The following is a 27,986-nucleotide window of genomic DNA, read 5'->3' as shown; positions in this document are numbered from 1 at the left end:
CTCACAGCAAGTTGGTATCAGTTTTCAGGAAGGAAGGACAAAAGCTGGCAATTTCTGCGCCCGCCCGGCCCGGCCCGGCGGCTGGAGCACAAAGCCAGCACAGAGGCTGGCTCCAGGCAGGAGCTACCCGGGGCCTGCGGGGTCTTGCACGCTCCCGTGCTCAAGTGCCCGCTTTTGCGGGCAGAGCGGCGGTGACAGCGGGCACGGCGTCTCAGAGCTGCCACGCTGCCCTTGACGTCCCGCGATAGGCACACAGGCGGGCAGGCAGCTCCTGCTCCAGCCGCAGCAGGGCAGGGGACCTGCGGGAATTACTGACGCGCCGCAAACTGACTGCCCAGACAGGCTGGTGGGTTTTGCATCCTCAGCCCTCCCCCAGCCCCCAAACTCAACACCCACATTGGTACATGAGTGCCATGCTCAGAGGTTTTGGCCATCCCTTCCTAAGGGATCCAAATTTTCCTCTCATCTTTCAATCAATGCTAGCTTAAAAAAAAAAATAATAATAATTTTGCACCTCCATCCTTTTCAATTCAAACCCGCACTAGCGTTTCACAGTCCATCTGAAGCATGAACCCTCGGAGGATGAGGTCTTGCGGATTGGAGCTAGGCTGTTACATGAGATATTCAGGAAGTTATTTGAATCGCCTGGATAAAAGCCCGCGGCAGCTGGGCGTGATGCAGAAGCGAGACAGAGGCGGCTGTATCACCCGCTCTCCCAAGGAATAACATTAGTTCCAGCCGCACAATGAGTTGTTTACTGGCCTTGGCTGCCTGTGGGAACTGCCAAAAAGAGCGGAGGAAAAGGAGAAGCAAACACAATGAAAGCGAGGCACGTTAGCGGGGAGGCTGGGCTTTAAAAGCAGGCTCGGGCTCTCCAACGTATGGAGCCAGAGGCAGCTGAAAAAGAAAGAAAAGGGCACCAACCACTCCACTGCATAAACAAGCCGCGGCGGATAAACCCTTCCCTGCTGCCAGAAGATCCTCTTTGCTAGCCGAAGGGCTAATATCAAAGGTAAGAGACAAAAAGGCAGCTCTTGGTGGCTCTGCGGGAAGGCAGGCTCACCGAGGGGCAGCAGGAGCTCCCAGACGGGCTGCAGAGGCAGAGCAGGGGCGCTCCTCCGCAGCAGGCGCTGCGTGTAACCATGCCCGTAAACATTTGAGAGCCTGCAGGCTTTCCAGCAGGAACCCCAGCCGTTCCCTGCCAGCTGCGGGAGGACAAGAGCCCGCTCTGTTGAGCTCGCTCCGAGGAGAACGCTTGCAAAAGAGCCTCTTTAAATCTCAGCTTAGAAAGATGCCTGATTTTTCCACCCAGCTTTGCTTTGCGGCTCCCAGGCGTTATCAAACGCTTTCCTGTTCCCCAGCTCTCCCCTCGCCTCTTTGCTCTTTATTTTTTAACTGTTAGGAAAACTAGTTACAGCTGTGCAAAAGAAAACCTGAGCTTTAAACAGCCTTTTCCCCCCACCCCGCGCTCAGCGCCAGGCGTGCGCAGCCCCCTGCTCCGAGCACGCTCCCGCAGCCTGCGCCTGCCAACTAATTGCTCAGGAAATAAGCTTTAGCCATTGTCAGGCTGCGCTTAAGCTGCTAAATCTGAGCGGCGAGAGCCGCCTGCGCCGGGCATTGCTGTTTAAGGGAAAGGAGCCTGGCGAGCGGGCGGCGAGGGGCCGCGGGGCGGCATCAGGATCAGGATCAGGATCAGGATCAGGCGCGAGTGAGACGCCCGCGCCCAATGGAGAGCGCTGGCTGGGGAGACCCCCGAGAGATCCCCCGCGCAGCCCCCCTGCCCAGGCGCTGGGCCCGGTCTCGCCGCCCGCTCCCTGAGACGGGACGGGATGGCTGCAGCCTTGGGCGGCTTTTCCCCCCTCCTAACAAAGGCACGGAGCTAACCCGCGGCCGCTTTGCGTTTCCAAGAGGAAACCTTGCAAACGCGGAGCGCGCCGCTCCGCCGCGTGGGACTGACTCGAGCTCGGGTCGGGTGCCCGCGGGCTGGCAGGGCGCTCGGGACCGGCCAAGCCGCTCGCCCCGCTGGGCCTGGGTGAGTCTGCTTCCTCGCTTGCTAAGTCAGCATAAAGCCGTCCGCGTTTCATGTCAGCGCTGGGAAAGGAAAAAAATAAAATAAAATGATTCTAACGTTTTCTAAAAGCCGCCAGCTCGGACAAAGCTACGGTGTAAATCCGGTCGTCTGGCTGGAGCTGCTCCTTGCAGCAGAGATCAGCAATGTTTTTTCCATCCAGGCAGATCTCATTCCTCTTCCTTGAGCGACAGTATGATTTAGATGGAAGAGGTGGATGTTTCTGTTTAAAGTGAAAACGATGATCTCCAAGTTTTTGGAAAGTAATTACTGTAGGAGCTACTTGTCCGAACCGCTGCAGGGGGAATCATCATAATTCACACCATCCTTCTCATCGTGTCGCTGAGGATGACAAGTTAAAGATTTTTCCATCCTTATTGTTTGCTTCAGACTTGTGGAAAATGTCCCTTGCTGAGGGATTTTTTGGTACTTGAAGTCAATATCATAAAGACGCTCTTTAACGCAAGCTTAAGAGATGGTAGTAGATAAACGTGGCAAGAACTGAGACTTTCAGCTTACAATAATATGTTTTCAGTTTCATGTACTGTGATCAAGAGAGCTGGTTGCTACAAACTATATTAAAAACAGGGGAAAAAAGTTATATTTTTATACTGAAAACTTTAAAATATCACTTTGGCTTTCATTTATAGCTAAAATCTACTCCTTTTAAACCCGGTTGCAAAACTCCACAAGAAAATTTGCATGCAGCTATATGCAGATAGAAAAACTATTGTCAGAAGTAGAATGAATGAGGCACGCTTAAAGCCATTTAAAGATGCAGCTGTTTGAAAGAAATACAGCTTAATGCAGTAAGTCCACTGCAGAACAGTTTGCGAGAAAAGTTTGTAGTTTTTAATAACGCTCCTTACTCTTTTGAGAGGAGATGATTGTATCTGCTGTTATTGTCCCCCCACACAAACAGAACAGTAAACCTAGGGGAGGGGAAGTGCAGAGTTCTCGGGTCGGTGATAAGGATATTTCCCCCCCCCCCCCTGCACTTTTTCATCTTCTTTCTCTTACTAGTCTTCTGAAAGCCAAAAGAGAGCAGGCAGGAAGCTAACCTTACTACTCTGGTGGGTTCAAAGCCTTTTAAATGTAAAAGAAAGTCCTGAAAAACATGGGAAGGAGGAAGGGAGAGGGAACTCAGTGTGCATTTCACTTTAATCCTCGGAGAGTAAAAAATGACACTCCTCCTTGGCTGGGGTTAGGCCAGTTGATAAAAATCAATGTCTTTCAAATTCTGGAGCTCGGAGTTCGGCTCATACAAAGACAGACAGACAGAACCAACGCCCGAATGCAATTACCCGCTCACTCTCATTTTCTTTGCAATTTGCCAAAAAATGAGAGAAACAACAGTGCCTTCCAAGTGCCTGAGAAGCAACAATGGCAGCGTTAGCTGTGCCCGGGCAGAGACGTGCTCCCGGCCGGGAGACGGTCGTCCCTCCTGGAGCTGAGACGCAGGAGCAGGAACTCAGGCCCTTTTCCCCGCACCCCAGGCCAGCCCCAGGAAAGGGAGCAGCGCAGGCTACACTGCTTCTGCGTGGGCAGAAAGGGGGAGAAGATTGCTCCCCAGGGGGAAAAAAGGGTATGTGGCAAAACAGTCTGGGAAACCCCTTTACTGCAGCACCGCTTTGGACGCTTGCAGTGTGGTGGCCACTTAGAGCAGACGTGCTCCAGGCCTGCACTCGGATGCTACCTGGCATGCCCTAATCCAGCACCTCTCCTGCGCCAGCCCTTCACCCCGGGCGGGCACGTAGCTGCCACCCAGCAAAGCTCCCAGGAGCACTGCGAGGGTTAAGAAATGCCTGTCAAGAGAGATCTCTGCGTAAAATATTCACAAATGCTATTTTATTAATAATTTAAGATCTCTCGAGTCAACAAACTACATTGCTTCTGCCCTGTCTCTGTGAGTGGGATGACTGATTACGCCGGTGTGAGCGATGCATCTGTGCAGGCTACGGTCCGCTCCGGTTAGAGCCTATTTCAGTGTCAGGGCCTCTGTTTACCGCTGTCTGAGTGTTGGTGGCCGGGTGTACGCGGACGGCTCAGACTGATGGCTTGCGCAGCGCTCCACGGTCACAGATTAGGCACCAGGAGCCACCCCGCGCAGCAGGGCTGGGAGTGAGCGAGGACGGCTCCTGGAGCACGCGTCCAGCCCTCCATAGGTCCTTCCAGGTCAAGTGTGTGTGCAGAGACTCCCTCTTCTCCTTCACATGTTGCACCTCCTCCGTAAATAAGGACCTGATTTAGTCTCAGGGAAGGGGAGCCCGCTGCCTTTCACAAAAGGCAACTTCTCTCCCTGAAAAGAAGAGTTATTTGTTCACAGGAGCAGACAGTGGCTCTACAAGATTTCCTCAAATGCATCATCTTCTGAATTTAGTCCCGTAAAAGAGGGGAAAGAGCCACGGTTTCAGAGCCAAATTCACCTTACCTGACCCCAGTTGCAAGGAAAGCTTTCTGAATTATCTGTGATGGGTGGGTTTTGTTTTGTAGAAAACGCAGAGCCTCTTTATCTTGGCAAGTTTGAGCAAGTCACATTGAAGGGCATTCATCAGCCCCGAGCCCGGGGACAAAGATGCATGCAAGCAACATAATGCATTGCTTTCTCTGTATATAATATGCTTTTATAATATTTTAAATTCCTACCCTGCCCATAGACAGCCACAACTGAAGATGTTATTTCCACCTAATATTTTCCCCTTTTAATTTTTCAACCTGCAGATAATGCACCATCTTCCACTACAACACGCACTTGCTCTTTCAGGGAAAATAGAAATCAACTGCATTTCCATAGCCGCACACCTCATATCATGCCAAAACCTGATTCCCTTTTGCTCATGTCATTATTAGAAATGTTTTCTATGAAACTTAACTACAGAAACATCACTCGCTGTCTCTGATTTTGCATTTTTGCATTGTGAAGTCATTCTAAGTTTATTTTAACACATTAGTACAACTTTACTCTCTGCAGTTCTTACTGAAAAATACTGTAGCTGCGTGTTCTCTTTCCTTGCACGTGCTTTCGGTATACACCTCTAAATACTTCTCAAGACCTTAATGCTTCTCCCAAGAAGGGCGATGAGGGAGATGGCATGAAAACCCCAGCCGTGCCTCCAGATCAGCCACACGTTTTTGCTGACACACGTGCCCCGCAGAACGGGGGGATGAGTGGCCTCGTCCTGGCGACGCGCAAGCAGTCCAGGAGGGCACCCAACATCTGCCGCTCTCGCGAGGCCAGGCCCACGAGGGAGGAGAAACTCAGCCTGTCTGCACCAACCTTGCCCAAACTCTTGGGAGAAGAGAGTACTCAAACCTCCCCTTTTCCCCCCAGAATAAAGCAACTGAAGAGCCAAGCCCTGTTTGATCAAGTCCCTCCGGTACAGCAATGCTGGGCACAGATCCTCCGAGGTCCTGAGCACCCGAGCAAAGCGCTCATCGCCGCCTGCCTCCACCGGCTTCGCTGCAAGGAGAACATGCCCAGCACCAAGAGGAAACCCAGCCGCAGCTCCCTGCCACCGAGCTTTACCTGGCGAGAGCCGAAACGGGCGTTTGTGCCACCGTGCTGGGGGCCGGCGGGAAGCTGGCTGAAGCTAACGTATGCAAAGAGGAAAAAAAAAAGCCTGTAATTTTTGGATAAACAGAGGTGAAAGTTCACCTCTGCTGCTTCAGCAAAGGGGCTGGAGAAAGGAAGCAGCCTGGAGCGAGGGCCCCGTGCGAGGCTGGGTGAAAGGAGGGCTTCCGGGGGCCGGGGGCGCCCCGCGAGAGCCAGGCACCGGCAACGAGGAGGAGCCAAGAAGCTAAGACGGCACCAAAGAACCACTGGAAATTGTGTCGGAGGAAGCAAAGAAAGGATGCTTTTTGGGGCAGAATGCTGCCTGGAAAGGGTTGTGGAGCCGTAAGCAAATAAACTGGCTCCTGTTGTTAGATTCCTGAGTGTATTCAGGGCAACGGCACTCTCTTACCCTTTTTTTTTTTTTTTTTTTAAAACACTCTTTGTAAATAAACTGGACTACATCAAAGACAACGCTACCTCCATCATCAATTTCTATTCCTGAGTGAAAACAACCTTCAAGCATTGGCTCAAACAGTGTAACTTTGTTTTTCATCAATTTTTCATTACATCTAAATCTTCTCTTACCATGATCTCTGTGGGATCTTGCAATACTATTATAAAGAAGAGATGTCCCATCAGCAAAAGACCTGAGGTTCAAAAAGAGGCAGCATTCTCATAATACTCCAAAATCCGACTGAAGTTCCTTTGCAAATTAAAAAAGGTCCTTCTTAGAGAAGCCAAAAGATACAGCTGTTTGGGGGAAGTTTGGGGTGAATTCCATCATTCCGGGACCGTAGCTTCGCCTCTCGGAAGGCCGCAGTGGATGGGCAGGCCAAAGCTCGGCAAGGGTTAAACGGGTGATGTAAATGGAGAGAGACATTCTTAGTGAAAACAAAGAGAGAGTCATGCCCTGAGGAGCACTGGCTGAATATGGGGTAAGTCAGTTCACTATTCTCTTCAGAAGGAAACATTTTAATTAGCTCAATACAAAACAGATACAGCACAGAGAAGTCACCATGAGCAGGAAATGCTTTGTAGGTCTCAAAGGACAGTTAGGAGACAACGGCAGTGCTGACCAATTAAAAAAAAAAAAAAGAGAGAGACAGAGAGGAGGCCTTTAGGGTTAGGTCCGATAGGCTCAGGTTTCCACTTCCCAGCTCCATCTTCCAGCAGAATTACATTGGGGTCCTGCTTCAATTCATTCACCCTCTTCCAGGCAACCGAAAGGAGCTGCTGCCCTTGGCAGGTCCGTGAGGCTGGGAAGCCCAGAGCACCCACCAGTGGAGGGGGCCCGCGCGTGTCCACCAGCCCCGGCTGCTTCCTGGGGGCGCTTTCGGTGGCCGAGGCAAAGGGAAATGCCTCGCTGGCCCCTGCGGAGCCCAGCGCTGGGAACTTGTTTTTCTTCTACCTAAGAGGATTTGACAGACTTTGAAAACCAGATGGCAAAATCTGATTGACTGAAAGGATCACGAGTGACTCATGCTTTCACCTTCCTACCAGGTGTGGGAGATGTTACTAGACGCACTGTAAATATTGGGGAATCAAGGTAACATTGGCATTGAAGATCCTTGCACAATAAGTGTCAAAGCCATGAATAAGGGCCTTTCTGCCCGTCTTCTATGCTAACCGTCAGAAAACGTCCCCCTTCTGCCCACGCTCGGACTCGGCATTCATTCTGACAAACCGTAGGGAAGAATGGTCCTTTGAAGCTGCAGAAACCTTTGCTGGACTTCAAAGTCACACTTCTGTCTACTTCTTTCCTACTGTTCTCAAATACATCACTTAGGATTAGTAAAATGAAAGAGATTAAAGCATTTGCACTTTCCGTCACTTTTTACAGTCCCTAGTGCTTTGTTTACAGGCAGCGGCTTTGTTTCCCATTATATAATCCCGTTGGCTTCTCCCGCTCATTCCACACCGGGGAAGCAACGCAGGAAAAGGTTACTGTAAAACCGCAAGAAGTAAAAGGGGAGATGTAGAGCTCAAAGCAACTGTGCAAGGTGGTCGCTTTAAGAGCCGAAGCAAAACTCCGTGACCACGAAAAGCAAGCTGCAAGTCCTGCAAGCGCGGTTCCCCTCCAGCAGCAGACGGCAGAAATCGGACTAGCAGCTCCTGCTCCGGGACAGCTACAGCGCTTGGTAAGCCCTCACCCCCGGGCACTGGGACAACAGTCGGCGTTGCTATGCAGCACGCACTCTCCTGCCAGCCCGGAAAAGGGAAAAGCCCAAACACCAGATCCCTCCAAATTGCAACATTTTTCCCTAAAACTGCTTCCAGTTAACACTCTCAAAGTTCGCTTTGCAACTAGAAAAGACTAGCAAAACTTCTAGAGAAAAGAAAGGGTAACTAGTAAGCTGAGATCCCTTTGTAATCACCAAGATACCGCAAGACCGGCAAAGCCGTCGGGAACACAAACACAATGGTGAGACTGTATCGCTGCGCTTTCAATTGCTGCTTTGCTTCCTTTGAACTCACGTTTTCAAATGGCTTTCCAATGAACATTGGTAGGACTTTAGAAATGATCAGTCTGGTGTTACGATGGCTCCTTAGCAATACCAAAGATTGGTCAAAAAATTTTACTTTTTCATGTAGAAAAAGTATCTTGAGTCTATCAACAATTACAGTATAGGCTTACCTGAATATAGTACTTATCTCTGCCTAGAAGAATCCACGTCCTGTAGCCTTATGTGGAATTATCATCTAAACAAAAATCTTCAAAAAAATCTTATTTGGACCTCCTACATAATTAAGATAGAATGAGGGAGAGAAATAAAAAAAGAAATTGAAAAAATGATAGCGGATGTGGCTGTAGAGCCCTAACACCGGGCTCGCAGGTGGGCCCGGTACACGGCAGCGTGTTATACGTCAGACAACCGTCGTACAACTGCATGAATAGCAGTAAAGTAAAAACCTTCTTATGAATGTAATTCTTGTCAAGAGAAGGCATAAAGTGCATGCTGTGCCCAAGGAAAATACTTGTTTATTTTCAAGGTCAGGGTTTGAGACTGTATCAAAACACAACAAGAGTTGCCGTAACCTACAGACGTTTCTGGACGAAACCCAGAGAAAACCCCCAAAGCTAGTAAAACCCACCTTTTGGTCTGTCCATTTTTTTGGCTTCTGTGCAGCTACCGTCACCTATAAAGCCTGTTTGTCACCTGATTTAGAGATAACGTGGGTACAGGTAGCGGTAATCTGGAAGGAAGTCTTTCAGATGTGAAAGATTTTCATTTGGTCAGGCGCAGACTTGACATGAAACAGCTTTGCCCCTGCAGTTATTTCAGTAAACACACGCACAGGATGCCCTACACAGTCAGACTAATAAGGATACATTCATCTCACATCTCCTATTAAAAACAAGGAGGAGAGAAAGAAAACATTAAGATGCAGCATCAGCCCCAAAACGCACACTGTGATCTTTCTGGCCTTGGTTTCATGGACTTGCGGAGCATAAGGATGTACCTTTGGAAACAGGCACAACGCCACGGAACACAATTACGGCATCTGATGTTAAAATGTGCTCTCTACCTGCAGCATTTATTTTCCATACAACTGGTTGGCCCGAATTAAGCTACACCCTGGCTCTTTTGAAGGCCTCTTGGGGCGCAAGGAGAAGGGAGGGGAAGAACTGGAAACAGGATGCTCATACACCTTGCGCAGAAACAGAAGTTTTCCGTCATTTCCAGTACATGGAGGAAGGCACAGCTCTCTGCAAGGGAGGGGAGGGGAGAGCAAACGCCGTCAGCCGCCCTGCCGAACCCCACTGCAGAACGGAGCCTAGCGGGGCACCGCGAGCACGTCCCACCGCTGCAGGTTGCCTTGCGGCAGCCCTCCTACAAGGGAGGAGATAGTAGCTGGTTTCGTCTTCCGTGACGGTGCCCCTTCCGACACCAGCTGGGTACAGTCCTCCCCTCCCCACTTTAGATACAGGATTTCAAGTTTTGGTCTGCCTGAAAAACAGAACTGTGAAGTGATTTTGTTTATGGTCATTTAACGCCGCATTTTAAATGCGCTGCGAGAGGTTTTTCCACCAGCAGAGCAAAAGCAGCGGTGACCGTGAGATACACGAAGATCATCCGGCTGCTTTAATTCTTACTGGAAGGGAAGGAAAATTAATCTTGCATTCGGAGAGCTAAATCTGTAGGCTCCCGCTTCAGAATTCAAAGCATATGGCTCCGTTTCAAAGCAGCTCGTCAGCTTCTTTAAACACCTCAGCGTTAGATAGGCAAACAGCACAGGCCTACGTTTTCAAGACCATAACTTAGCTGGACAGTTGCTGGCAGGCAGTTCCCATGGACGCGTACACCAGAAAAACCTGCTGTTTGTCCTTGTGGCTGCCTGATGCAGAGCAGGAAAGACGGCATCAAACGATCAAGCATCTTTTCTCCTGCGTAAGGCAGTATCTGGGTCAGGCCGCTGGCGCAGACCAGCAGTAAAGCTAAGCATTTCAAAGCAGTCCAGAAACGTGCTGTGCCAGGCGGCGTTTTGTGGAACAGCCAAAATCCTGGACTAGGTGCACAGATTGGAAAGTGGGGTGTCCATACCCCTCGCAGGCGCATGGCTGTGTAAGCTTCAGAGGAGTACCCAAGCCCTCTCCTGCCTGCCCAGCCTTAGGAGGCTTGGACCAGGACAGTGTGGCACACCTGGCTTGACGCGCAGAAGAAGAAGAAAGTCTACTTATTGAGGTTACGTTTCGATACAAACATAAAAAAAAAATCCTGGTGGAGATAATGTGCAGTCTCTCTGTATACGACTACTCGTATACTACTACAGGGGGTAACAAGCCATGAGTTTAATGTATTAGGCTGAGCTTTAAGCTCAGAGGCAAAAGAGGCTCTTTTTGCTAAGAGGCAAAACTATTTCTGTCGGAGCTAATGTGCACTTTTGCACCCGGTTTTAAGGTCCTACCTAAGGGCATTTCAACTTGTAGCTGAGACTCCAGTTATTTAGATTACTTCATACGCAAGGAAAATGTACCTTTGAGATCTTATTACTTAAAAGTTTGAATGTTCAATGTTGTCTTTAAGCTACTTTCTATCATTTCACAACAAAGTTCATTTTACCATAAATTTAGTAGGAAAAACACAGAGAAGATGTGTCCAAAAGCCCAAAGGGGACTGAGGAGCCTTTTCCTCCCTACCTAGCAAGTCCTCTCGTGGATCTGTTCCCCTGCTCGTTCGCTTCGCATACTGAAGTGTCTGTTTACATGTGCTCTAGAAAAAACCTGAACGTGGGCTTTGATCTCAGTTGTTCTTGCTATGCAATCAACAGCCATCAGATAAAAGCACGTCTACTTCTGATTTGAACGTTTGCTAATGCAAGAGCTCATCACTGATGTGTAACTCAAAACGCAATTAAAACGAAGAGAGAATTTGCTAGATGGGTTGAAGGGCACGTAGCAAAATCTTCTGAAGAAATTACAGTGAATTTGAACAGTTCGAGGCGTGCACGGCAAACGGCAGCCCGAATAAGGGACCAGCAAAAGGCAACGCTTCCCTGCCCCAGCCCTGCTGCTGCCGGGGCCTGCTGCGAGGCTGATGCACGAACCCCTCTGACAGGACACACATAAGTGTAGTTCCAAGTCATCTTTTTGGATGCCAAAAGATCCAAGTCATTCGAAAGTCATCTTTCTGAAAAGTAAGATCTGGGGATCCTCCCTTCCTGCTATTTTGCTCTACACCCAGCTCATCTAGAAGGGCAAAGGACGGCTGCTGCGTGCCGTTTGGCTCACAGCACTGGTTTCTGCAAGGTGTGCAGTAGGTCTGTAGTTCTCCAAGCACTGCCAGGTGAGGAGGGCAGGACTTGCACCTTTCCTTTGGCAAAGCTGCGACCATAACGCCTTTCGCAGCATTGGACATTTGACCAGCTGACTCACTGACAACCCGCATGCAAGAGCGATTGTCAGCGTAAGCGTTTCTAGCAGGAAAACATATGGAAAACATTTAAATTTCATCAGACGTTTTGTATCCCAAATTGTCTTGATTCCACGCTTTCTTCCCTCGTTTGTTTGTTTATATGTTGCCATTTCAACCTTTAGCACAAACATTTTCAGTTACACGTTTGCTGTTGAAACCGCATTGTCAGAGGACCACTTTCTGGAACAGATCCAGTTCTTCACAGTGGCTTCATCTCTCTACGTTGCTCCATAATTTTAGTTACTAAGACATTTGTTCGATTACAAATTTGCAAGAGGACGCAAACTTTGTTTCATATGTGGTTTGCTGTGTTTTACAGTGCAAAAGGTCCCTCTTTTAGCTACCCAACTTTGCTCCTCATTTCCAAGGCCTACCAGCTGCCCTGCGCATGTTGCAAATTACAAACTATTCTCTCTCCAATTAATGAGACTTTCTGACCACTTCTTTTTACAGGCCTTAAAAACACCTACTTAGAATAGCAATAAGAGAACATCAAGAGAGTTCAAAAAGCATTTATTTCCAATAAACAGTATGCTTACTTCAACTATACACCTCTCCAAAGCTCGTGAATTGGGACAAAGTCTTATGAGATTTCTCAGACTTCTCTTTCTGAACCTTGACAAAGAGAAGGGAAAGTAAAACTGTCAAAAACTTACGGGAGTCCCTTTTTGAAAACTTTTTTTTTGGGGGGGGGGGGAATGTAAAATGCTTTGCAAAATACTACCATTTTTGCAGAAATTTAGAAGGAACCCCTCCTCCAACTTTTTGAAAAGTGGCAAGCATTTAATTTTGGAAAGCATTTATGGCGAACATTTCTGAAATGCAACATTTCAGTTTTTCCACCCTGAAAAACTTGTGTTTGGAATGTTCCTATTTTCAAATAGAAAAAAGGCAAAGCAGTAGTTTGCCAAAATAAAGTTTGTTTTTTAAAGCTTTTTCATTAAAAAAAGGTTGTAAAACTACATCAGTTATTTTTGCACAGATAAAGGCAAAGATTAGAAATTTCCACTCTTTTCTGCTCCCAGCACATGTTCAGGTCAATACTTCAGACTTATTCTATACCTAAGTAAGATCGTGGGTTCATGGTTTAATTTCTTTCCAAATACACTGGGCCAACCCCAGCTAAAATTTTTTCAGAAAAACCTTTCCAATGTGGAGTCCTCCTCTCTCTTCCAATGGGAGGACTAGAGAGCAAAGGGGAAGGGGAAAGGAAAGGCTGAGTTCAGTAATTGCTGTATTCAACTTTGAAAAGTTCCAATAATAGGAGAATTTAAAAAGACTGCATTGTAAACTAATTACTGGTCTTGTCTTCATGTCCATTCCTTTGGAAAAGAAACAATAAATGCTCTCTTGTACGGATGCTTTAAAAGATAGTAGGTTGCGGGACTGATGGCTTCTATTTGTCTCTCTTTTAGGACAAAAGGACTCCTGACAAACTCATGGTAGCAAGGTGTCAAGCCCCCTTCCTGGGATGTGTTTCTTCCGGAAGAAAAGAGATCACTACCTTTTTTTATGGATGTCACTGAAATAGACTTTGAGGTTCTTCGGAAGCACATCACAAACCTGGCATGGGAAACCACAGCAACAATCATACCTGTTTGACAGATGATTCCTTTAAGTACAACCTGTATGGAGCTGTGTACAGCGTGGTCTTCATCCTCGGTTTGATTACTAACTGTGCCTCTCTCTTTGTTTTCTGCTGCCGTATGAAAATGCGAAGCGAAACAGCCATTTTCATGACAAACCTGGCTGTTTCAGACTTGCTGTTTGTGTTCACCTTGCCTTTTAAAATTTTTTATAATTTCAACCGGCATTGGCCTTTTGGAGACAGTCTATGCAAGATTTCCGGTACAGCATTTCTCACTAACATCTACGGGAGCATGCTGTTCCTCACCTGCATTAGCGTTGACCGTTTCCTTGCTATCGTCTATCCATTCCGATCTCGTACCATTAGGACCAGGAGAAATTCAGCCATAGTATGTGCTGGTGTTTGGATACTGGTCCTCAGTGGTGGAATTTCAGCTTCATTGTTCTCCACAACCAATATCTCTAACACCAGCACAACCTGCTTTGAAGGTTTCTCCAAACGTATCTGGAAAACCTACTTGTCCAAGATCACTATATTTATTGAAGTGGTGGGATTCATAATTCCTTTGCTACTCAACCTTACGTGCTCTTCTTTAGTACTCAGGACTCTTCGGAAACCTGCCACCTTGTCTCAGATTGGGACAAACAAAGAGAAAGTACTGAAAATGATCATTGTGCACGTGGCCATTTTTGTTGTGTGCTTTGTGCCTTACAATTCCATACTCTTCTTGTACGCTCTTGTGCGGTCCCAAGCAATAGCAAATTGCTCCTTGGAGAGATTTGCCAGGACAATGTACCCGATCACGTTGTGCATTGCAACAATGAACTGCTGCTTTGACCCATTCATCTATTACTTCACATCAGAATCCTTCCAGAAGTCTTTCAACATAAAAACCCAGATAAAAATGGATTCTCTTTTCAAGACTGAAACACCTCTAACAAAGACTGCACTACCAGCGCCACGGGACGAAATAAGTGACCAGGCTATTACGAATGGGGGAGATCCGACATCTGAATCACATTTCTAGTGACTTGTTTACACATGGAGTTAACCTCCACTCATTTCTTCATTAACACCATGCACAAAATAGTTCTTTCAGAATGTGGCTTCACACATGGTGCTACTGAAGAAAAGTTAATGGGGGAAAACTACACGAGTGGGCAAACGCTCGCTCACGATGGGATTGCTCCATCAGATGCAACAAGCATCTCCATTTCAGAACATGAGATATAATAATCCAGATGGATCTCTCTGGAGATTATGAATGGGTGACAACATACACACCAACTAAGGAGGGAATGGAACAGATTCTTTAATCACAAGAGGCCAACATTTGGCATTTTTTCCAGCATTTGACTTGGGACCAGTTGGGAAATATAGAATTTAATTTTCTTAGAGATATCTGCCAATATTTCATGTCTTCTGGAGATGAATCACCATATGTTAACTCAATAACTTCACACAATATGTATGTTTGCTTAAAAAAGGTGTAATAAAAGCTTTGGCTTTTTTTTATTTCACTGCAAGAGTACACATCCTGGTTTTAGTAGATACAGGCATTTTAAATTTATTGTTTGGAGAGGTTTGGAGTGTAAATAATTCTGTTTTGAAAAGAAGGCAAAACAGTTGCTTGCTGATATGAACGAAAATTCAGAAGAAAAAAGAATAATTAATGAAGCAATTTTGAACTGAGTTTCATTCTTGTACGATTAAGCTGCCTTTATTTTAAAAGCCATCTCTAGGGAGAAGTAAAGAGTGCATTACGGCTCTTTTGCACCTGGGTTTTTATATCCCAGGAGATTATATGTGGCTATTTCTGGTAAGGGCTGGACTATAAAGTCAGCTAAAGAGAGAGCCTGAAACCCCAGAGCTCTTTCTAGGCCAAATCTCTTATATGGAACTGTACGCAACTGAAGGACTGAAGAACCACAGTGTGCTGATCTTGCTAAAGTACTTGTTTGGATATAGACAACTGGTGTCATATTAGCAGAATTAATCTTCTGCCAATTAGCAGAAGATCTTGTAAGTGATTGTTTGCCTTTTTTTTTTGGCGCTACACAGTCAACTAATTAAGCTAGAGGTCTGAAAGAAATTCTGAAAGAGGAATAAGTAAAACAAGTTAGCTGCACTGTTTTCCTAGTCAAGTCATAGCAATGTGTTTTCTTGTTTTGCAATTAATTTATTACGTCCTGCACTTCCTTTTATAGATATAGATTATATATGTAAAGTTAACTATCTGTATGCTGTTACGTTTTACTGAGTGGTTCATTCCTGCAGCCTTTGTAGGGACAGAAGCTATACTGACCTTAACTGGCTGATTCATTCTTCCGTGTAAGACATGTAAATGAGGTAACCAAGTTAACATGGAAATGAATGAAGTTACTGCTTGTTACATCGGTGATATACATTTTCTGCTGGACAGCATAAAGCTGCTTCTAGGGCTATATCGGCAATAAAAGACAGACAAAAAATGGAACAGATGCCTTCTGCTCAACCACTTATCTTAATTCTCTCAGATCAAATCTCATGAAATACTGAGTGCTACACATCAAATGCACATCAAATTACTTCTCAAAACAATTGGAGTTTTTAAAAGTGTGAAAAGAACTCAGCTGCAAAAAGTGTTATGCTTTGAAGGGAATATTTATTTAGCACTACTTTCACTTTGAACCAAAAAAGTTATTTGCTTAACAAGCCTAAGACAGGCCCTAGAGGTCACTCTATTTTAGCCCTAAAATGACTATTGGTTACATAGTGCCCCTGGCTTTTGGCATATATCGCAGAGAACAAGTATATCATAAATTCATTATACGCAGGAAGTATTAGAGCAGCCAAACCATTATACCTCAGCTTTGAGTTATCGTTGTATTTACTAGAAACTTGCAGCCAAATTCTCCCAAGCCAGTCTCACGTGCATATTAAACCCTCCGCCAACAACTGATCCACCTTGGGGCAGAAAAGAAGTGTGAAAACAGGCATAGATCACTCAGGCTAGCGGGCGACACGAGATCCACGTGGCAGGACTAGAGCACCATGAATTTGTCAGCGGCCAGAAAAAAGTTTACCTTGAGCAGAAACTTCTTAAAACTGTGTTTTAAGAAGCATCGGTATGTGCTGAACACGCTTCCCTGTCCGCCTATGCCGCAATCCCAACAAGCATAAAGCCCCAGCGCCCCATTTCAGCTAGCTTGGTCCTCTTGCCTACCTCCTCCACGAGCTAAACGTTCCCGGGTAAACCCGCGAGCCTTCCCCTGCCGCTCAGTACAGCCAGTTACGCTCAGGCGAAGTGGAAGGCGGTGCCACGCTCCTCCTTCCCTTTCAGTACAGGCCCAAAACTGAACAGTTTAGGAGGCTTTTTTAAAATCCCCACTTCCTTTGGCTGATGGGCCTGTTTCAACACTTGCCGTAAAATGTATATTTTTTCAAAGAAGCTGTTTCCATAACTTCAGATCAAAATCCAAGGCGAGGCAAGAAGGATTTTACAAGCTCTGATAGAAGCAGGGTTTTCCACACACAGCACCCCGTCCTTCACACCCCAGCGCTGTCAAGCGAAGAAGAGGGGTCTGTGCAGCCGTTAACAGCTCTGACGCGTCCTACGCTGCGCGGGAGAAGGGGGCACCCCAGCTCGCGCCCTACCGTTATCTGCTTGTTCACAGCTGTATTTAAGGAGGGATGAGAGCGCTATTTTTAGGGATGGCAGACAGAGCAGCAGCGGAGAGGATACTTTAAAAAGCGGAGATGATGGTGTTGAAGATGCATTTCAAACCCTCTTCCTACGGGCAAGAAAAATACATGGTGCATGAGTTAATGCAGTTCTCCGAGGCAAAAATCCTTCTTACTTCACTTTTATAATGAGAGAATAGAAACTTGTTTACATGCCAGCTGGTTCTCAGTGGGCAACTTCTTAACTGCCAGCTTGTGAATCTCCTGCTTAAAGCTGCAGCTTTCCTGTGGCGAGCAAGAAGCGGAAAGATGAGCCTGAGTTACAGGCAGGGTTTGGGAGCTTCTTGGGACAAGGCTGCTCTCATCAACGGCGGCAGCTTCGTTGCTCTGGGGCAAGCGAGAACAGAAGCTGGCCCAGCACATCAAAGCTGACAACAAAGCAACATCTCGTTTGCAAGAATGCTGGAAGACTTTCTGCTCTATGCGCCACAGACCTTCCTCTAGTTAAATTTGAAGAAGAAGAAAAAAAAAAACCCCAACCTAGAAACCACTGTCTAGCCTTCTTAAGGAAATGTTAAAAGAGAGGGGGGAAAGAACTCTGTGTGACTGGACAACATCCAGGCTGTACATACATAGCTTAACTGTAATACGAGCATAATGGTTGTCTTTTTCTAAGTGAAACTAGTGCCAATACTTACAAATTTCTGTTTGCAGTTTTATGGGGCAAGAGCTGTGGTTGATATTCTCACATAAAATGTAACACTATCATCATGCGCCAAAATGCTAACTGAAAAGATTCATTATTTTGTAATTTAATACCTTATAAATTATATGGAGATCATATGTTGACTGACACTCACATCTGGTAGGATAGTTCTTGACTAATCTTTTTTCTAGGTCAGGTATACCAAGTAAATGCTGTATGGTTTGTATATAAATAACCAATTATGCATTCAGAGAGAGGAAAAGTAATTTTCAGGTGTTGGTCAAGACAAGCTGGAAGGAACGATGGTGGTAAATGAAAAGTGGATTCACAGTTTTTCTGGCTAATGTGCAGCTGAGTGTTTCTACTCCCCTGTCTAACAAAGGGCTATTGTCAGCAAACAGTACAAACCAGAAGCAGGAGTTTAAATGCAAAAAATCAAATTAAGAAGTCACCAGTACTTTTATCTAGCAGAAGCTGAGAGAGAGGATGCAGCAGGCCTCTCAGATGTTGTATGTTCAGCATTAATCACGGACTTCATCTGCTCCCAGCTAGCTCACTTCTCCCATTCCCCAGTTCCCCTCGAGTGACTCATGCAAGTATAAGCTCATCACCACACTTTGCAAAGCTTTGCCATGCTGGAAAGCTGAAGCCCTGGAAAACAGCACACAAACCTCTGCTCAAGCTCACCTTTGCATAGGCCCATCCCTACAAAATGCCAGTGCCAGTCTACCAGTTTGCATGGTAGCTGTCCTGCAGGGCCTTGTGTTACAGTCATCACGAAAGGCCTCCTCTTACAGTGGGTTTTCGTTAGTAAAAGAAGAGGATCTACATCAGAAGAAAGGTGCCAAGTGCTCATGTGACAGCATATATCTTCCTTGTCTTTGTAGAATTAGTGGGAATTACCCAGGCTCACATCTATGAGATGGTCTGCAAGGGCAAGGAGGCAGCAGAAGGTCACGTACAGAAAGTCGCGCGCTGGCTCCTCGTCAGAAAGGAACGCTCCGTTCCTACTACCCTTGCCCGTCTTGGAGATCTGCTGAGTGGATTCAGCCTTTAGGTCCCTCTAAAAACAGCCCCGTGACATCTGAGAGTCCTCCCTGTGGTTTTGCAAGGGTGACTGAGGGCGAGACCCTGCCCTCTATCTTTATCCAGACAACATCTGCTATGCCATTGAGAGGAGTCTGCCCTCTGACAAACAGTTGGTAAAATAAAATGGGACCTGTCATATCTATATAGTAAGACTACACAGCACCTTTAACCACCTTCTGTGCCCTGTGTCCCTAAAGAACTCCCCGGTAACACTTCCACGGCATTCCCAGTGGGTGGACTGGCTATAAAAGGAGGCAGGAAACGACCGTCTTAGAAACCCTGTCTCAGAACAGGGAACAGCAACAGACACCAACAGGCTCCCTGAAAGAGTTTCTACTCAGTGCTCTACGTGAAGAAAGCAAAAAGAGGATGCACGAGGTAACGGAGAGAAGTGCTAGCTGTGCGTCCAGCAGCTAAGGCGGTTGCCGCAGCACGCCACGTGGCACCGCACAGAGATGCTCAGATTGTCTTTGCCCCAGGCTGAGAAGCCCAAGCAAAACACGCAGAGCCGCGTGGGCTGGGAGCAGGACAGCTGCTTCTGCCCTCCCGCAGCTCCTCTCGGAAGCTGGGTGCACAAACGTGACCATCTTTCTCAGGGGCAGGTCAGGAGAGCCCACGCCACGCTTCTCAGGCTGTTGTCGGCACACCAAAAGCCAGGCTGGGGGTCACTGCCCCTCCAGAACAAACATAACCCTGAACGCAGGGAAAGCCAAGAGCTTTGCTGGATCCCAAAGGATGGGCTGCAAGCAGCTCTCAGGGTATGATTTGCTCCAGGAACATATGATCCAAATGGTCCCCATTTGAGTAGATAAACAATGTTTGTCAGCATTAATTTATTAAAGAGGCACAGCTGGTCTTCATAAGATTAGAAGGCCAAGCCCTGCTTTTCCCCTGCTAATGCAGGAAGCTGGAATTTTAACTTCTGAATGCTGACCTCAGGCTTCACTTGACAGTCCTTCTGGGGTATGAGCTGTGCGCTGAGTCTCTGATACGCTCCCAAGGACCACAACTCTGAACACCCACGAGGTGGTGTGCTACAGAGATGTCTTATTTTGAAAATTAAGTTCATGGGAGCCTTAAAATGCTGCACTCAACCAGGGTTTAGGAAGTGAGGAAGAACTACTCAAAACATGGTCTTTACTTCCCAAAACAGCGATCAAAGACGTACTGTTGCTACTAACTGGAAATCTATTGATGTTCACTGGCACAGCCTCCTTTTCTCTAGGCATTGATTCCAGCTCTTGAAATCTTTTTTCTTTCGTGTTTGTTCTGTCGATATATATGTGTGTATTAGTAAAGGTTTGAATTATTCTTTACTGAGTTTTTTGCTGTGGATGTGAAACGCAGCGAGTTTGCAGTGGCAGAAGCGTGAAGGATGCCAGGCAGCGAGGACGCAGAGCTGACTTGGGTCTGTGCAGAGCTTTTTGCCTGCCCGTGGTCTCCCTGCAGGAAAAAAGGCTGGTGGATTTTTAGAACCTGCCGGGGTAGGGGAAAGGCAGGACAGAAAACAGACAAATGGACTTTCAAGCTTGTCACGTAATGCAGTGATTTTAGCCTCTATAAAACAGACACTTCATGGGGAAGAAAAAGGAAAGCATAGCACTATTTCTGTTTTTCTCTGGAATATGTCACTTCACTTGAAAATAACATTTAACTGCGCTGGCAGTTCTCTCCAAATTCTAAAATTTCACCTCTTCATGTAAAAGCAACAGGACCCACAGACACACCTAAAACACTGGGACAAAAAAGGAGAGTCAGGTGGTTTCTTGTTAGGATCAAGTAGTTACATTGTGTGTATGTTTTCCCAAAATACTTAACTGTCAAGTACCTAAGAAAATCCTGAGCTAGCTTCTCTGTGGGATTTGACCAATGTAAACAGTGTACAGAAGTTAACAACATGCATGTTTTGCACTGCTTGCTCTTTTCTATATGCGTGTGCATGTGTGTGTGCATGTGCATAATGAAAAAGGAAAGTTTTTTCCGGAAAAACACTATATGTGAGTGTGCTCATTTATTCTGACTTCTATAAATACACTTATTAACTGGAATAATATTTAAATTGAAGGTTTTCTGTAGACCTCTTGAGAAACTCTGACTGCATCCGTCGCACACAGAGAATTTCCTGGAAACCTTAAGTATGGGAAACTAGTCATTCCCTTTTTGTTGTTTTATATAAATATCCCCTGCTTCTCCTGTGGCAGCACGTCATTAACCTCAAATGTCTCCGGAATCATGCAATGCTTCCTTTGAAGTCATTCACTAGATCGCTTCTGAAAGTCAGCGTCCAAACACCACAACAAGACAGATGAGGAGGCCAGAGCAATTGCCAGAGAACCTGTTTCAATGAATTTACTTCCCTGAAGTCCCATCTCTCTCACTGACACAGGATAAGAAAGTCAGACCCCGGGCTGCCGTAGCACCCTTCTGTCACCGCTCGCGCCTCCTCCAGCTGCTTTCCTTTCGGCGTGCGTGTCTGCAGTCCCTCCGTCGCCCTGACTCCTGCCTGTTTCTGGTGCCTTGCTGGAAGGGTTTGCTAGAGAGCAGGTTGGGGTGGCAGCACACTCAATCCCAAAAGAAAGAGAGGACAGATATCTTCTAAGGGAAAAGGAGAACATTTCTCTAGATTTGGTGGCTTGGCTGTTACACTTAATTTCAAACTCAACAGTGGCATAAAGTTTGCGTTCTCATACTAATGGCAAAAAGATTAAACTCAATCTCTTCTGCCTGCTGGAAGGACTGTACTGTTTCCAAAGCTGGCATCAGGGTATCTTATCTCTGGAAACATGCTGGCAGCAAAAGGAACTCTGCAAAAGTCAGCGCTGAGACCTCCAACAATCCTGCACAAGAAGGCAGAGAACAGCACGTCACACTTGGACAACACTGATTTAGGAGCTGACAGGCAGGGAAGATATTGCATTTGCTAAATTAAATTAGCTGCAATAGGGGAACTGGGGAAAGTGCTTCAAATACTGGTGTCCCACGACTCAGCAACAGATCAGCACAGTGAGATGCCACGCTGAGGTTGCTGCTACTGCACAGCTGTTGTCGAATCTTGGGCTGGAAGATACCTTTACAAAGATCACTCGCATAAAAGGGGAAAAAACTTGTAATCCTGTTATAATATTGACGTTCTGTCATTGTTACATTAAAAGTTATAGGCTGCCCTGTCACTGTACCTTACTGCCTTGCAGAGAACATGTGCAGTAGAATACTCATTTCCAGGAATAAGGAAAACACAAATAATAGGAAAAAAACCTTGTGCAAGTGTAGGGCACGTTTTAGAAGGACGGGCACTGACCATGCCGCTCCAGGTAACAAGGTGAAGATGTTTTAGAGTAAGAATACTTTTTGGCATAAGTATCATCATCAGTGCCCCAATATAGGGCTTAAAATTACAACAGAACTGAGATGCACTCACACTGCTGTAGAGCCGTACTTCATGCAACTCACCAAAGCAAACCAGGCAATGCACAAGTTAAACCAGGCTCTCCCCTTTCAAGAAAAAGGCACATTTTCACTGACTTGAAAAAAGTTTACATGAAAGCACCTGAAATGCAATTTTGAACAAACCTCGGAAGAGCTCAACAACTGCCGTGTATCACAGAACTTCACAAAATTTGGCTGGAAGTCAGTTTTTTGCACCCAAGTAAGGCTACAGGCTTTCCTTCAAGGTACTGTTTTATCTTGCTCTCCTCTGCCTATGCAATTACAAAAGCAGCATTTGGTATTTGCTAATTTGCCACCCTGCAATCACAAACACGTAAATCTAACATGGGAGAGGTTTTGCTTTTTACCTCTGCAGCTCACCTTGACGTCTGTGGTTCGAGACGCACACTCCCATGGGATTTCAAATCCTCCACAAGGGCTGTTCAACAATCCTTAACAGAAGACTACAAGACTATCCGAAAGGAAACAAGCTTTTCTGCATATGAGCAATATCAAATATGTAAAATGAGTTCTTAAAACCAGTATAAAGCCATATATATATCTACCTGACTTTACAACCCAGTGAGAAAATAAGGTAAATGAAGTTTGGACAGCTGACAGATCTAAGACCTTGATTCATTTACAGATTTGTACAGAAATAAGATGCTCAGATTTTAAAGGTTGAATTTTAGTCTCATGTCCAGCAATCACATCCTGCTAAATGTTGTTCTTGTAGTAATCTCTGCAGCAGAAGACTTTTTAGTCCTTGCTTGTGCAGTGTAACTGTTCACAGTTAGCAGTGATCACTTGCAATGTATACAGCTAGGACACCACAGAGTAAGGGGACAGGGTTTTCTATTAAAATTCCTTCACTAACCTATAGGTTTTTTGTTGCAAATTTGAATTGCATTTTTTCCTCAACACTACTTACGAGCATAATTTTTCATTTAAATGGAGAGAAAAACTAAGACTCCACAACCTCACTCCCACTTGTGTGTATGAAGGCAAGGCTGTACCTGAGCAATAGGACCCATCCCAAGCTAAGAGAAGGGCCAATATAGGTAAAAAACCCTTTTTGCATTAAGCCATAAACTTGTTGTATCCACAGCACATCCATAAATGTGTTACCCTTCAGCATTTCAGAGACTTGCACTTGTTCCCATATATGATCTCTTCACCAAGAACTAGCTTTGCAGCTAGGGGCCACAGATGAAAACGAGGGTGAGGAAGAGGTACACGTAAGACGCTTCATACAGGCAGCAGTCACTCAAACTCTCAGATGGGTACTCTGGAATAACTCCCCACCGCAAACACACCCTGTGTTACTTAATTGATACCCCCGATAGCTGGATTCACAAGTGGTGTTTTGTGTGTACGCGTATCTTTTTTTTTTTTTTTTAATTACTGCTACTACTACTATTATTTAACCCAGTTCCGGTTAAAAGCTCTATCCCATCAAGAGGTGTGTTGGCACAGCTGAGGGGAGGGTGTCTGTGCAGACAGGACAGCGACAATGCTTTAAGCCAACTCTGCAGCTCAGGTCAGCGCACCACAGAATCCCACTCCCTCATTAAAGGGTAGGCCAGGTAATAGAGATGGGTTTTAAATTCCACGTAAGGCCTGAAACAAAAACAACAAAAACAACCCAGCTAAACATTTGAACTCCCGAGCTGACAAGACTAGCACCTCACCAGATCCGGCCCCATCCTTAGAGGTTGGCACAAATACCTGGAGTTCAGGTCGTGATCAAGTATGGTTCCAACACTGTTTCACAGTTCAAAACAGAAATGAACCCGTTGCACACATCGTTTACACTGCGTAACATAGGCTATGTACGTCCCCCAGCAAACAGCCACCTTCCTTAATCCAAGAGCCTGGTCCATACTCCATTTTTACTTAGTTATCTTAACCCGTTTGGGTTTGCCCTCCACCTCTCACAGCACCAAAGCACCTTCTACTGACATGGCAACATGCCCTTGGAAATAAAGGAATAAGCAATGCTGTTATAACCATCCTTCACAGTTATCAGTATGCTTGCTGTTGAGGAGGGGTAGTTAACCACTTGATTCCTGTTAGTCACAGCAGGACAGTTCCAGTGTGCAGAACAGTTACAAGGCCAAACCGGAAAAAGAGCGAGGATAACCACTGTCAAGCAATGAGTACGTTTGCTTGAGCTCTTGAAGAGTCCTTGCACATGACAGGCAGCCGTAGCCTTGAGCGAGCCTTTGATTGATGTAAAAACTGCGGGACTGGATGTTTTGGCTATTTAGGGCTTTTTAAATCACACGTGGATTTGTCTGACACTAAAACCTCAGACTTTGTGTGATGTATAGCACTTCAGTGAAGGGCCCAAGGACATGCTACAGTAAGAAATTTGCAAGGGGTAAATTCCTTTAAAAATTAAATAAACAAAATCCAAACTCATAATTACCAAACTATGAACTCACAACTGACACTACAGCACTTAGGTCACTGCAAATTTAACCAACGCAAGCCTGTTACAAGCAGAATTAAGCGTCACACTGTAGTAGACCAACTAAATTAGGTTTTAATTGCATCTTTGCTAAGGCCATCTGTCTTTTCACATTGACAAGGCCTACAGAACAATACGTTGTATTAGAGCAAGAGGCTTGTTACTCATTTTAAAGGGCATACTCAAGCGTAAGTCAATGCTGACAACAAGTCATGTCCTTGTCCCCTGAACAGCTGCCAGACGGTAATGCCTAACTCATAATAATCCAGAGGAGAAAGTTCACGCATAGGGGATCAGGGCTTGGAATGACACGCTCACCAGCAAGGTGACAAGTCATTAGGTACAAACACCTCTTGGTGATGGTGATAGCAGAAAAACGTGCCAAGTCTGGTTCTTTCTAAATAACTTCCAAGTGATTTGGCAAGATATTTGCAAGGTGCTATGAGCCGGAAGAAACAACCTAGCATTTCAATGGTTTAAAAAAAAAAAAAAAGAAAAGAAAAGAAAAGAAAAAAAACCCGACACCCAGACAGTCAGGCTTGCTGCCCTTCAGCCGTTCGACACTGACCTAGGAATTACTGCACACCCACGTGCAAGATAAAGGAATGCTTATGGGGGCGTACACTGCTCGATCGCTCAACTAGCGCACTCCTGCAAAGCACCGGACTGCCTGACCTCGTTCAGGGCCTGTAATAAGAAAAAAATAACCAGAAGGGGCCTGAGATCTTTCTCATATCTATGGGCAATAGCCTAGAAGAACCCCCTCACTGTATCCAAGCTGGTATCCGAATTAATACCAGGTTTTAAAGAGCCACAAAGACAGAAGGGTAAGAAACAAGCACAGCAAAGAGTTCAAGATAATTCCACGTGCATATTTCTTGAGGAATTAATTCAGTGATTTCTAGAATGAGTAGTTTATACTACAAAGAAGCATAAGGATTTGTGACGGGGGAGGAGTTGGGGGAGAGGGAGAACCAAAATTAGAACTTGGATTTCCCGAAATAATATATGGGCTTGAATCTTCCACAGGATTTGCATCCACTTGCCAAGCTGGCTGGATGCCAACCAGCTCACACCTGAAATCCCTGTCACTGCCCCAGTACAGCACTGCGCTCCAGGTTTAATAAATCGAGGCTCTCGGCAGGGGCAGTTGGCTCAGGAACAACGCTGAGCTAACACGGCGCTCTCGTTTCCGTTGCAGCGCTGCCTTGCACCTGGCCCGCTCGGGACAGGAGGAGAGGCAGGCCACGTCCAACTGCAAAAGGACCAAACTTAAATACATCGGGTGCTTTGGAGACGATTTTGCAATGTGATTGTTTTTTGATTACAAGCAGGAATTTGTAACCAGGACATGCTGGACATGGTTTTTTTTTTTTTTTTAAAAAGAAGTTTCGTCTATCATACAGCATCTTAGACCAGAGGAGGGAGAAGTAATTGCCAAAGCAATTCCTCTTTGCCTGCAAGTCAACAGTTTTGATTCAGCTTGGTGGGCCGCGAGCCATCTGACAACAATAGAAATCTGGCAGTTTGCATTTGCAGGCTAAACAAGCTCACGCGCCCTAAAAATAAAGTCTGCGAAGCTGCTGAAGTTGTATTTCCCTACCAGATTTCCTGCTGAGCAACTGCAGCCATCAGCTGACCGCATCATGCTGCTGCATTGATAACCTCCTTGGTTTATTGTAGGTAAAGAGATTTAATTAGTAAGCAAGGAATTCCTGTTTTTTGGGGTGGGAGTAGGAGGGAAGAACAAATGAGACAAAAAATTCTGAACGATGTGCATATTTTTCCTGGCACCGTAGTCATCTCAGAATAAATATGATGTTATGAAACACACCTCCTTCCTCTGCATGTATGTCTCACCTTCCTTCCCTTCGCAGAGAAATAAAGAAACATCTGCAGAAACTCTGCAGCAGATGAGCCCTAATCAGGCAGAGATAAATACAAGTATCTGAGGCGTGTACAGAGGTGTAGGATACCAAGGCTTTTTGTGGGAAATGGGTGCCAAGTCACTTGAGTTGTAGATTAGAGTTGGCAAGGATTTCAAGGGAGCCAAACGCCCGGCCTCTGGTACTGGGAAAATGCGCGCCGGTAAAGATACAGCAATGAGCAGTACTTACAGGAGAATACATGCTGAAGTATCAGGGCATGAAAAGGAATATATATATATGTGTATATAGGCATCTCAGTAAAAAGGAAACGTTACAAGCAGACCTATATAGCAGACAAATAGAACAAGATGGTGATAGTGCAACAGACTTTGTGACATACAGTGTTCACAGCCAGAGCTGGTGTTCCCCTCCAATTCCAGAATGACTCCTTTTGTGCGTGGGAGCTCAAAGAAGTAGGCCCTATCTTTCTGCCTTTTCCTAGGGAGAATCCAGGGCAGGGAAGTCTCAGTCCTGACCAGCGATTTGTAGGTGAAATAAGCTTTTCTGGATCCCAGTCTCTGACCAAGGTGGTCTCTGGATGCTCTGCACAAAAGAGGGACGTGGCCTCTGCTCCTAATGGACATGCTTGATGCTTTGCATTATTAAATAACCAATCTATATACAAATTGGTGCTTTATGAATCAGGGTGATTATATTAAGTATATTAGTCACGGCTAAAAATGATTTTTATGTGCTAACACTGATCATTACCACAGTCATCTCTGTGCTTAGAACAGGAAATCCCAAAAAACACCATGCAGGGCTCTGTGAACAAAGAGTGACTTTTTAAACAGCCGTTGCTGGTAGTATTTTCACACCTCTCTCCTGGACTCTTCCTATTCTGCTAAAAATTTCACCTGGGGGAGATGGGTAACACAGGAGATTTAAAGCAGTTTCTCATAAAACCTGCTCAGTTTCATAGCCCTTGCTCCAGCAGTAAAATTTCATCTGGTAAAGCTAAACAGACAGTTGCAGCTGGAGCAGGGTGAGACCAATGGCTTGAACAGGATATATTTTTACTGGCTTTGTCTCACTTGACTGCAAAAGAAAGAAACCTAAGGGCTCTAGGAAAGGAGTAGAGATCAAATTTATTTCCTTTTCTTGCAGAGTTTAAAGTGAAAGAGCATACTCCACCAATGCTCTTTCATGAAAATATATCAGGCATATTTTTACCTTTCTTCTGTAAGGGCCTATGCATGACTGCACTGGATAAAGACCAGAAACGGGGCCTGGTATCTGTCTGCATCATTGACATCGCACTGACTGGGCTGAGCCACATCACAAAGTTGCAGAGATACATTAAAGGACACATTCACAGGAACAATTTAACCAGGCAGTTTTTCACGCGCTTGGCCCCAAGCACAGAGCCAAGAACTCTGTGAGAGGCCTATAGGCACCTTGCGGAGCTGCTGAAAGGTGGGTGTCTCGCAGCTTTGTAACGCTCTCTAAGCCAGAGCTGTGAGGGGCTTATCAAATAAAGTCAAATTTTGCAGCTCAAGGTCACAGCTTATTCTGCATGGAACAGCACAGTCGGACTGCAGCCTCACGCTGTGAGAAAAGCCCTCCCACCTCAATTA

At 45.8% G+C, this 27,986-nt stretch overlaps 1 protein-coding gene and 1 long non-coding RNA gene across 4 annotated transcripts in view; one reads left to right on the top strand and one right to left on the bottom strand.

The window, feature by feature from the left end:
• Positions 1-27,986, bottom strand: part of LOC138068702 (uncharacterized) — a 124,513-nt gene that overhangs the window by 70,661 nt on the left and 25,866 nt on the right. The gene's annotated exons all lie outside the window — the stretch shown is intronic.
• LPAR4 (lysophosphatidic acid receptor 4) lies at positions 72-20,574 on the top strand. 3 transcript variants are annotated; one of them, XM_068956659.1, is made up of 3 exons: positions 418-1,012; positions 5,400-6,556; positions 12,952-20,574. In XM_068956659.1, exon 3 carries the CDS (start codon positions 13,105-13,107, stop codon positions 14,149-14,151), a length of 1,047 nt encoding a protein of 348 aa, XP_068812760.1. In that variant the 5' UTR covers positions 418-1,012; positions 5,400-6,556; positions 12,952-13,104; the 3' UTR covers positions 14,152-20,574. The 3 variants fall into 3 exon arrangements, with proteins under 3 accessions (XP_009685935.1, XP_068812760.1, XP_068812761.1); XM_009687640.2 differs by lacking the exon at positions 5,400-6,556 and having other exon boundaries at positions 72-1,012; XM_068956660.1 differs by lacking the exons at positions 418-1,012; positions 5,400-6,556 and adding an exon at positions 6,596-7,759.

This window comes from Struthio camelus, chromosome 11 (assembly GCF_040807025.1).
Source record: "Struthio camelus isolate bStrCam1 chromosome 11, bStrCam1.hap1, whole genome shotgun sequence".
In the NCBI taxonomy this organism is placed as follows: Eukaryota; Metazoa; Chordata; class Aves; order Struthioniformes; family Struthionidae; genus Struthio; species Struthio camelus.
This window is presented reverse-complemented; position numbering and strand designations above follow the sequence as displayed.

Coding starts and splice junctions, on each gene's coding strand:
- LPAR4 (XM_009687640.2), top strand. CDS start 13,105: ATGGGAAACCACAGCAACAATCATACCTGTTTGACAGATGATTCCTTT.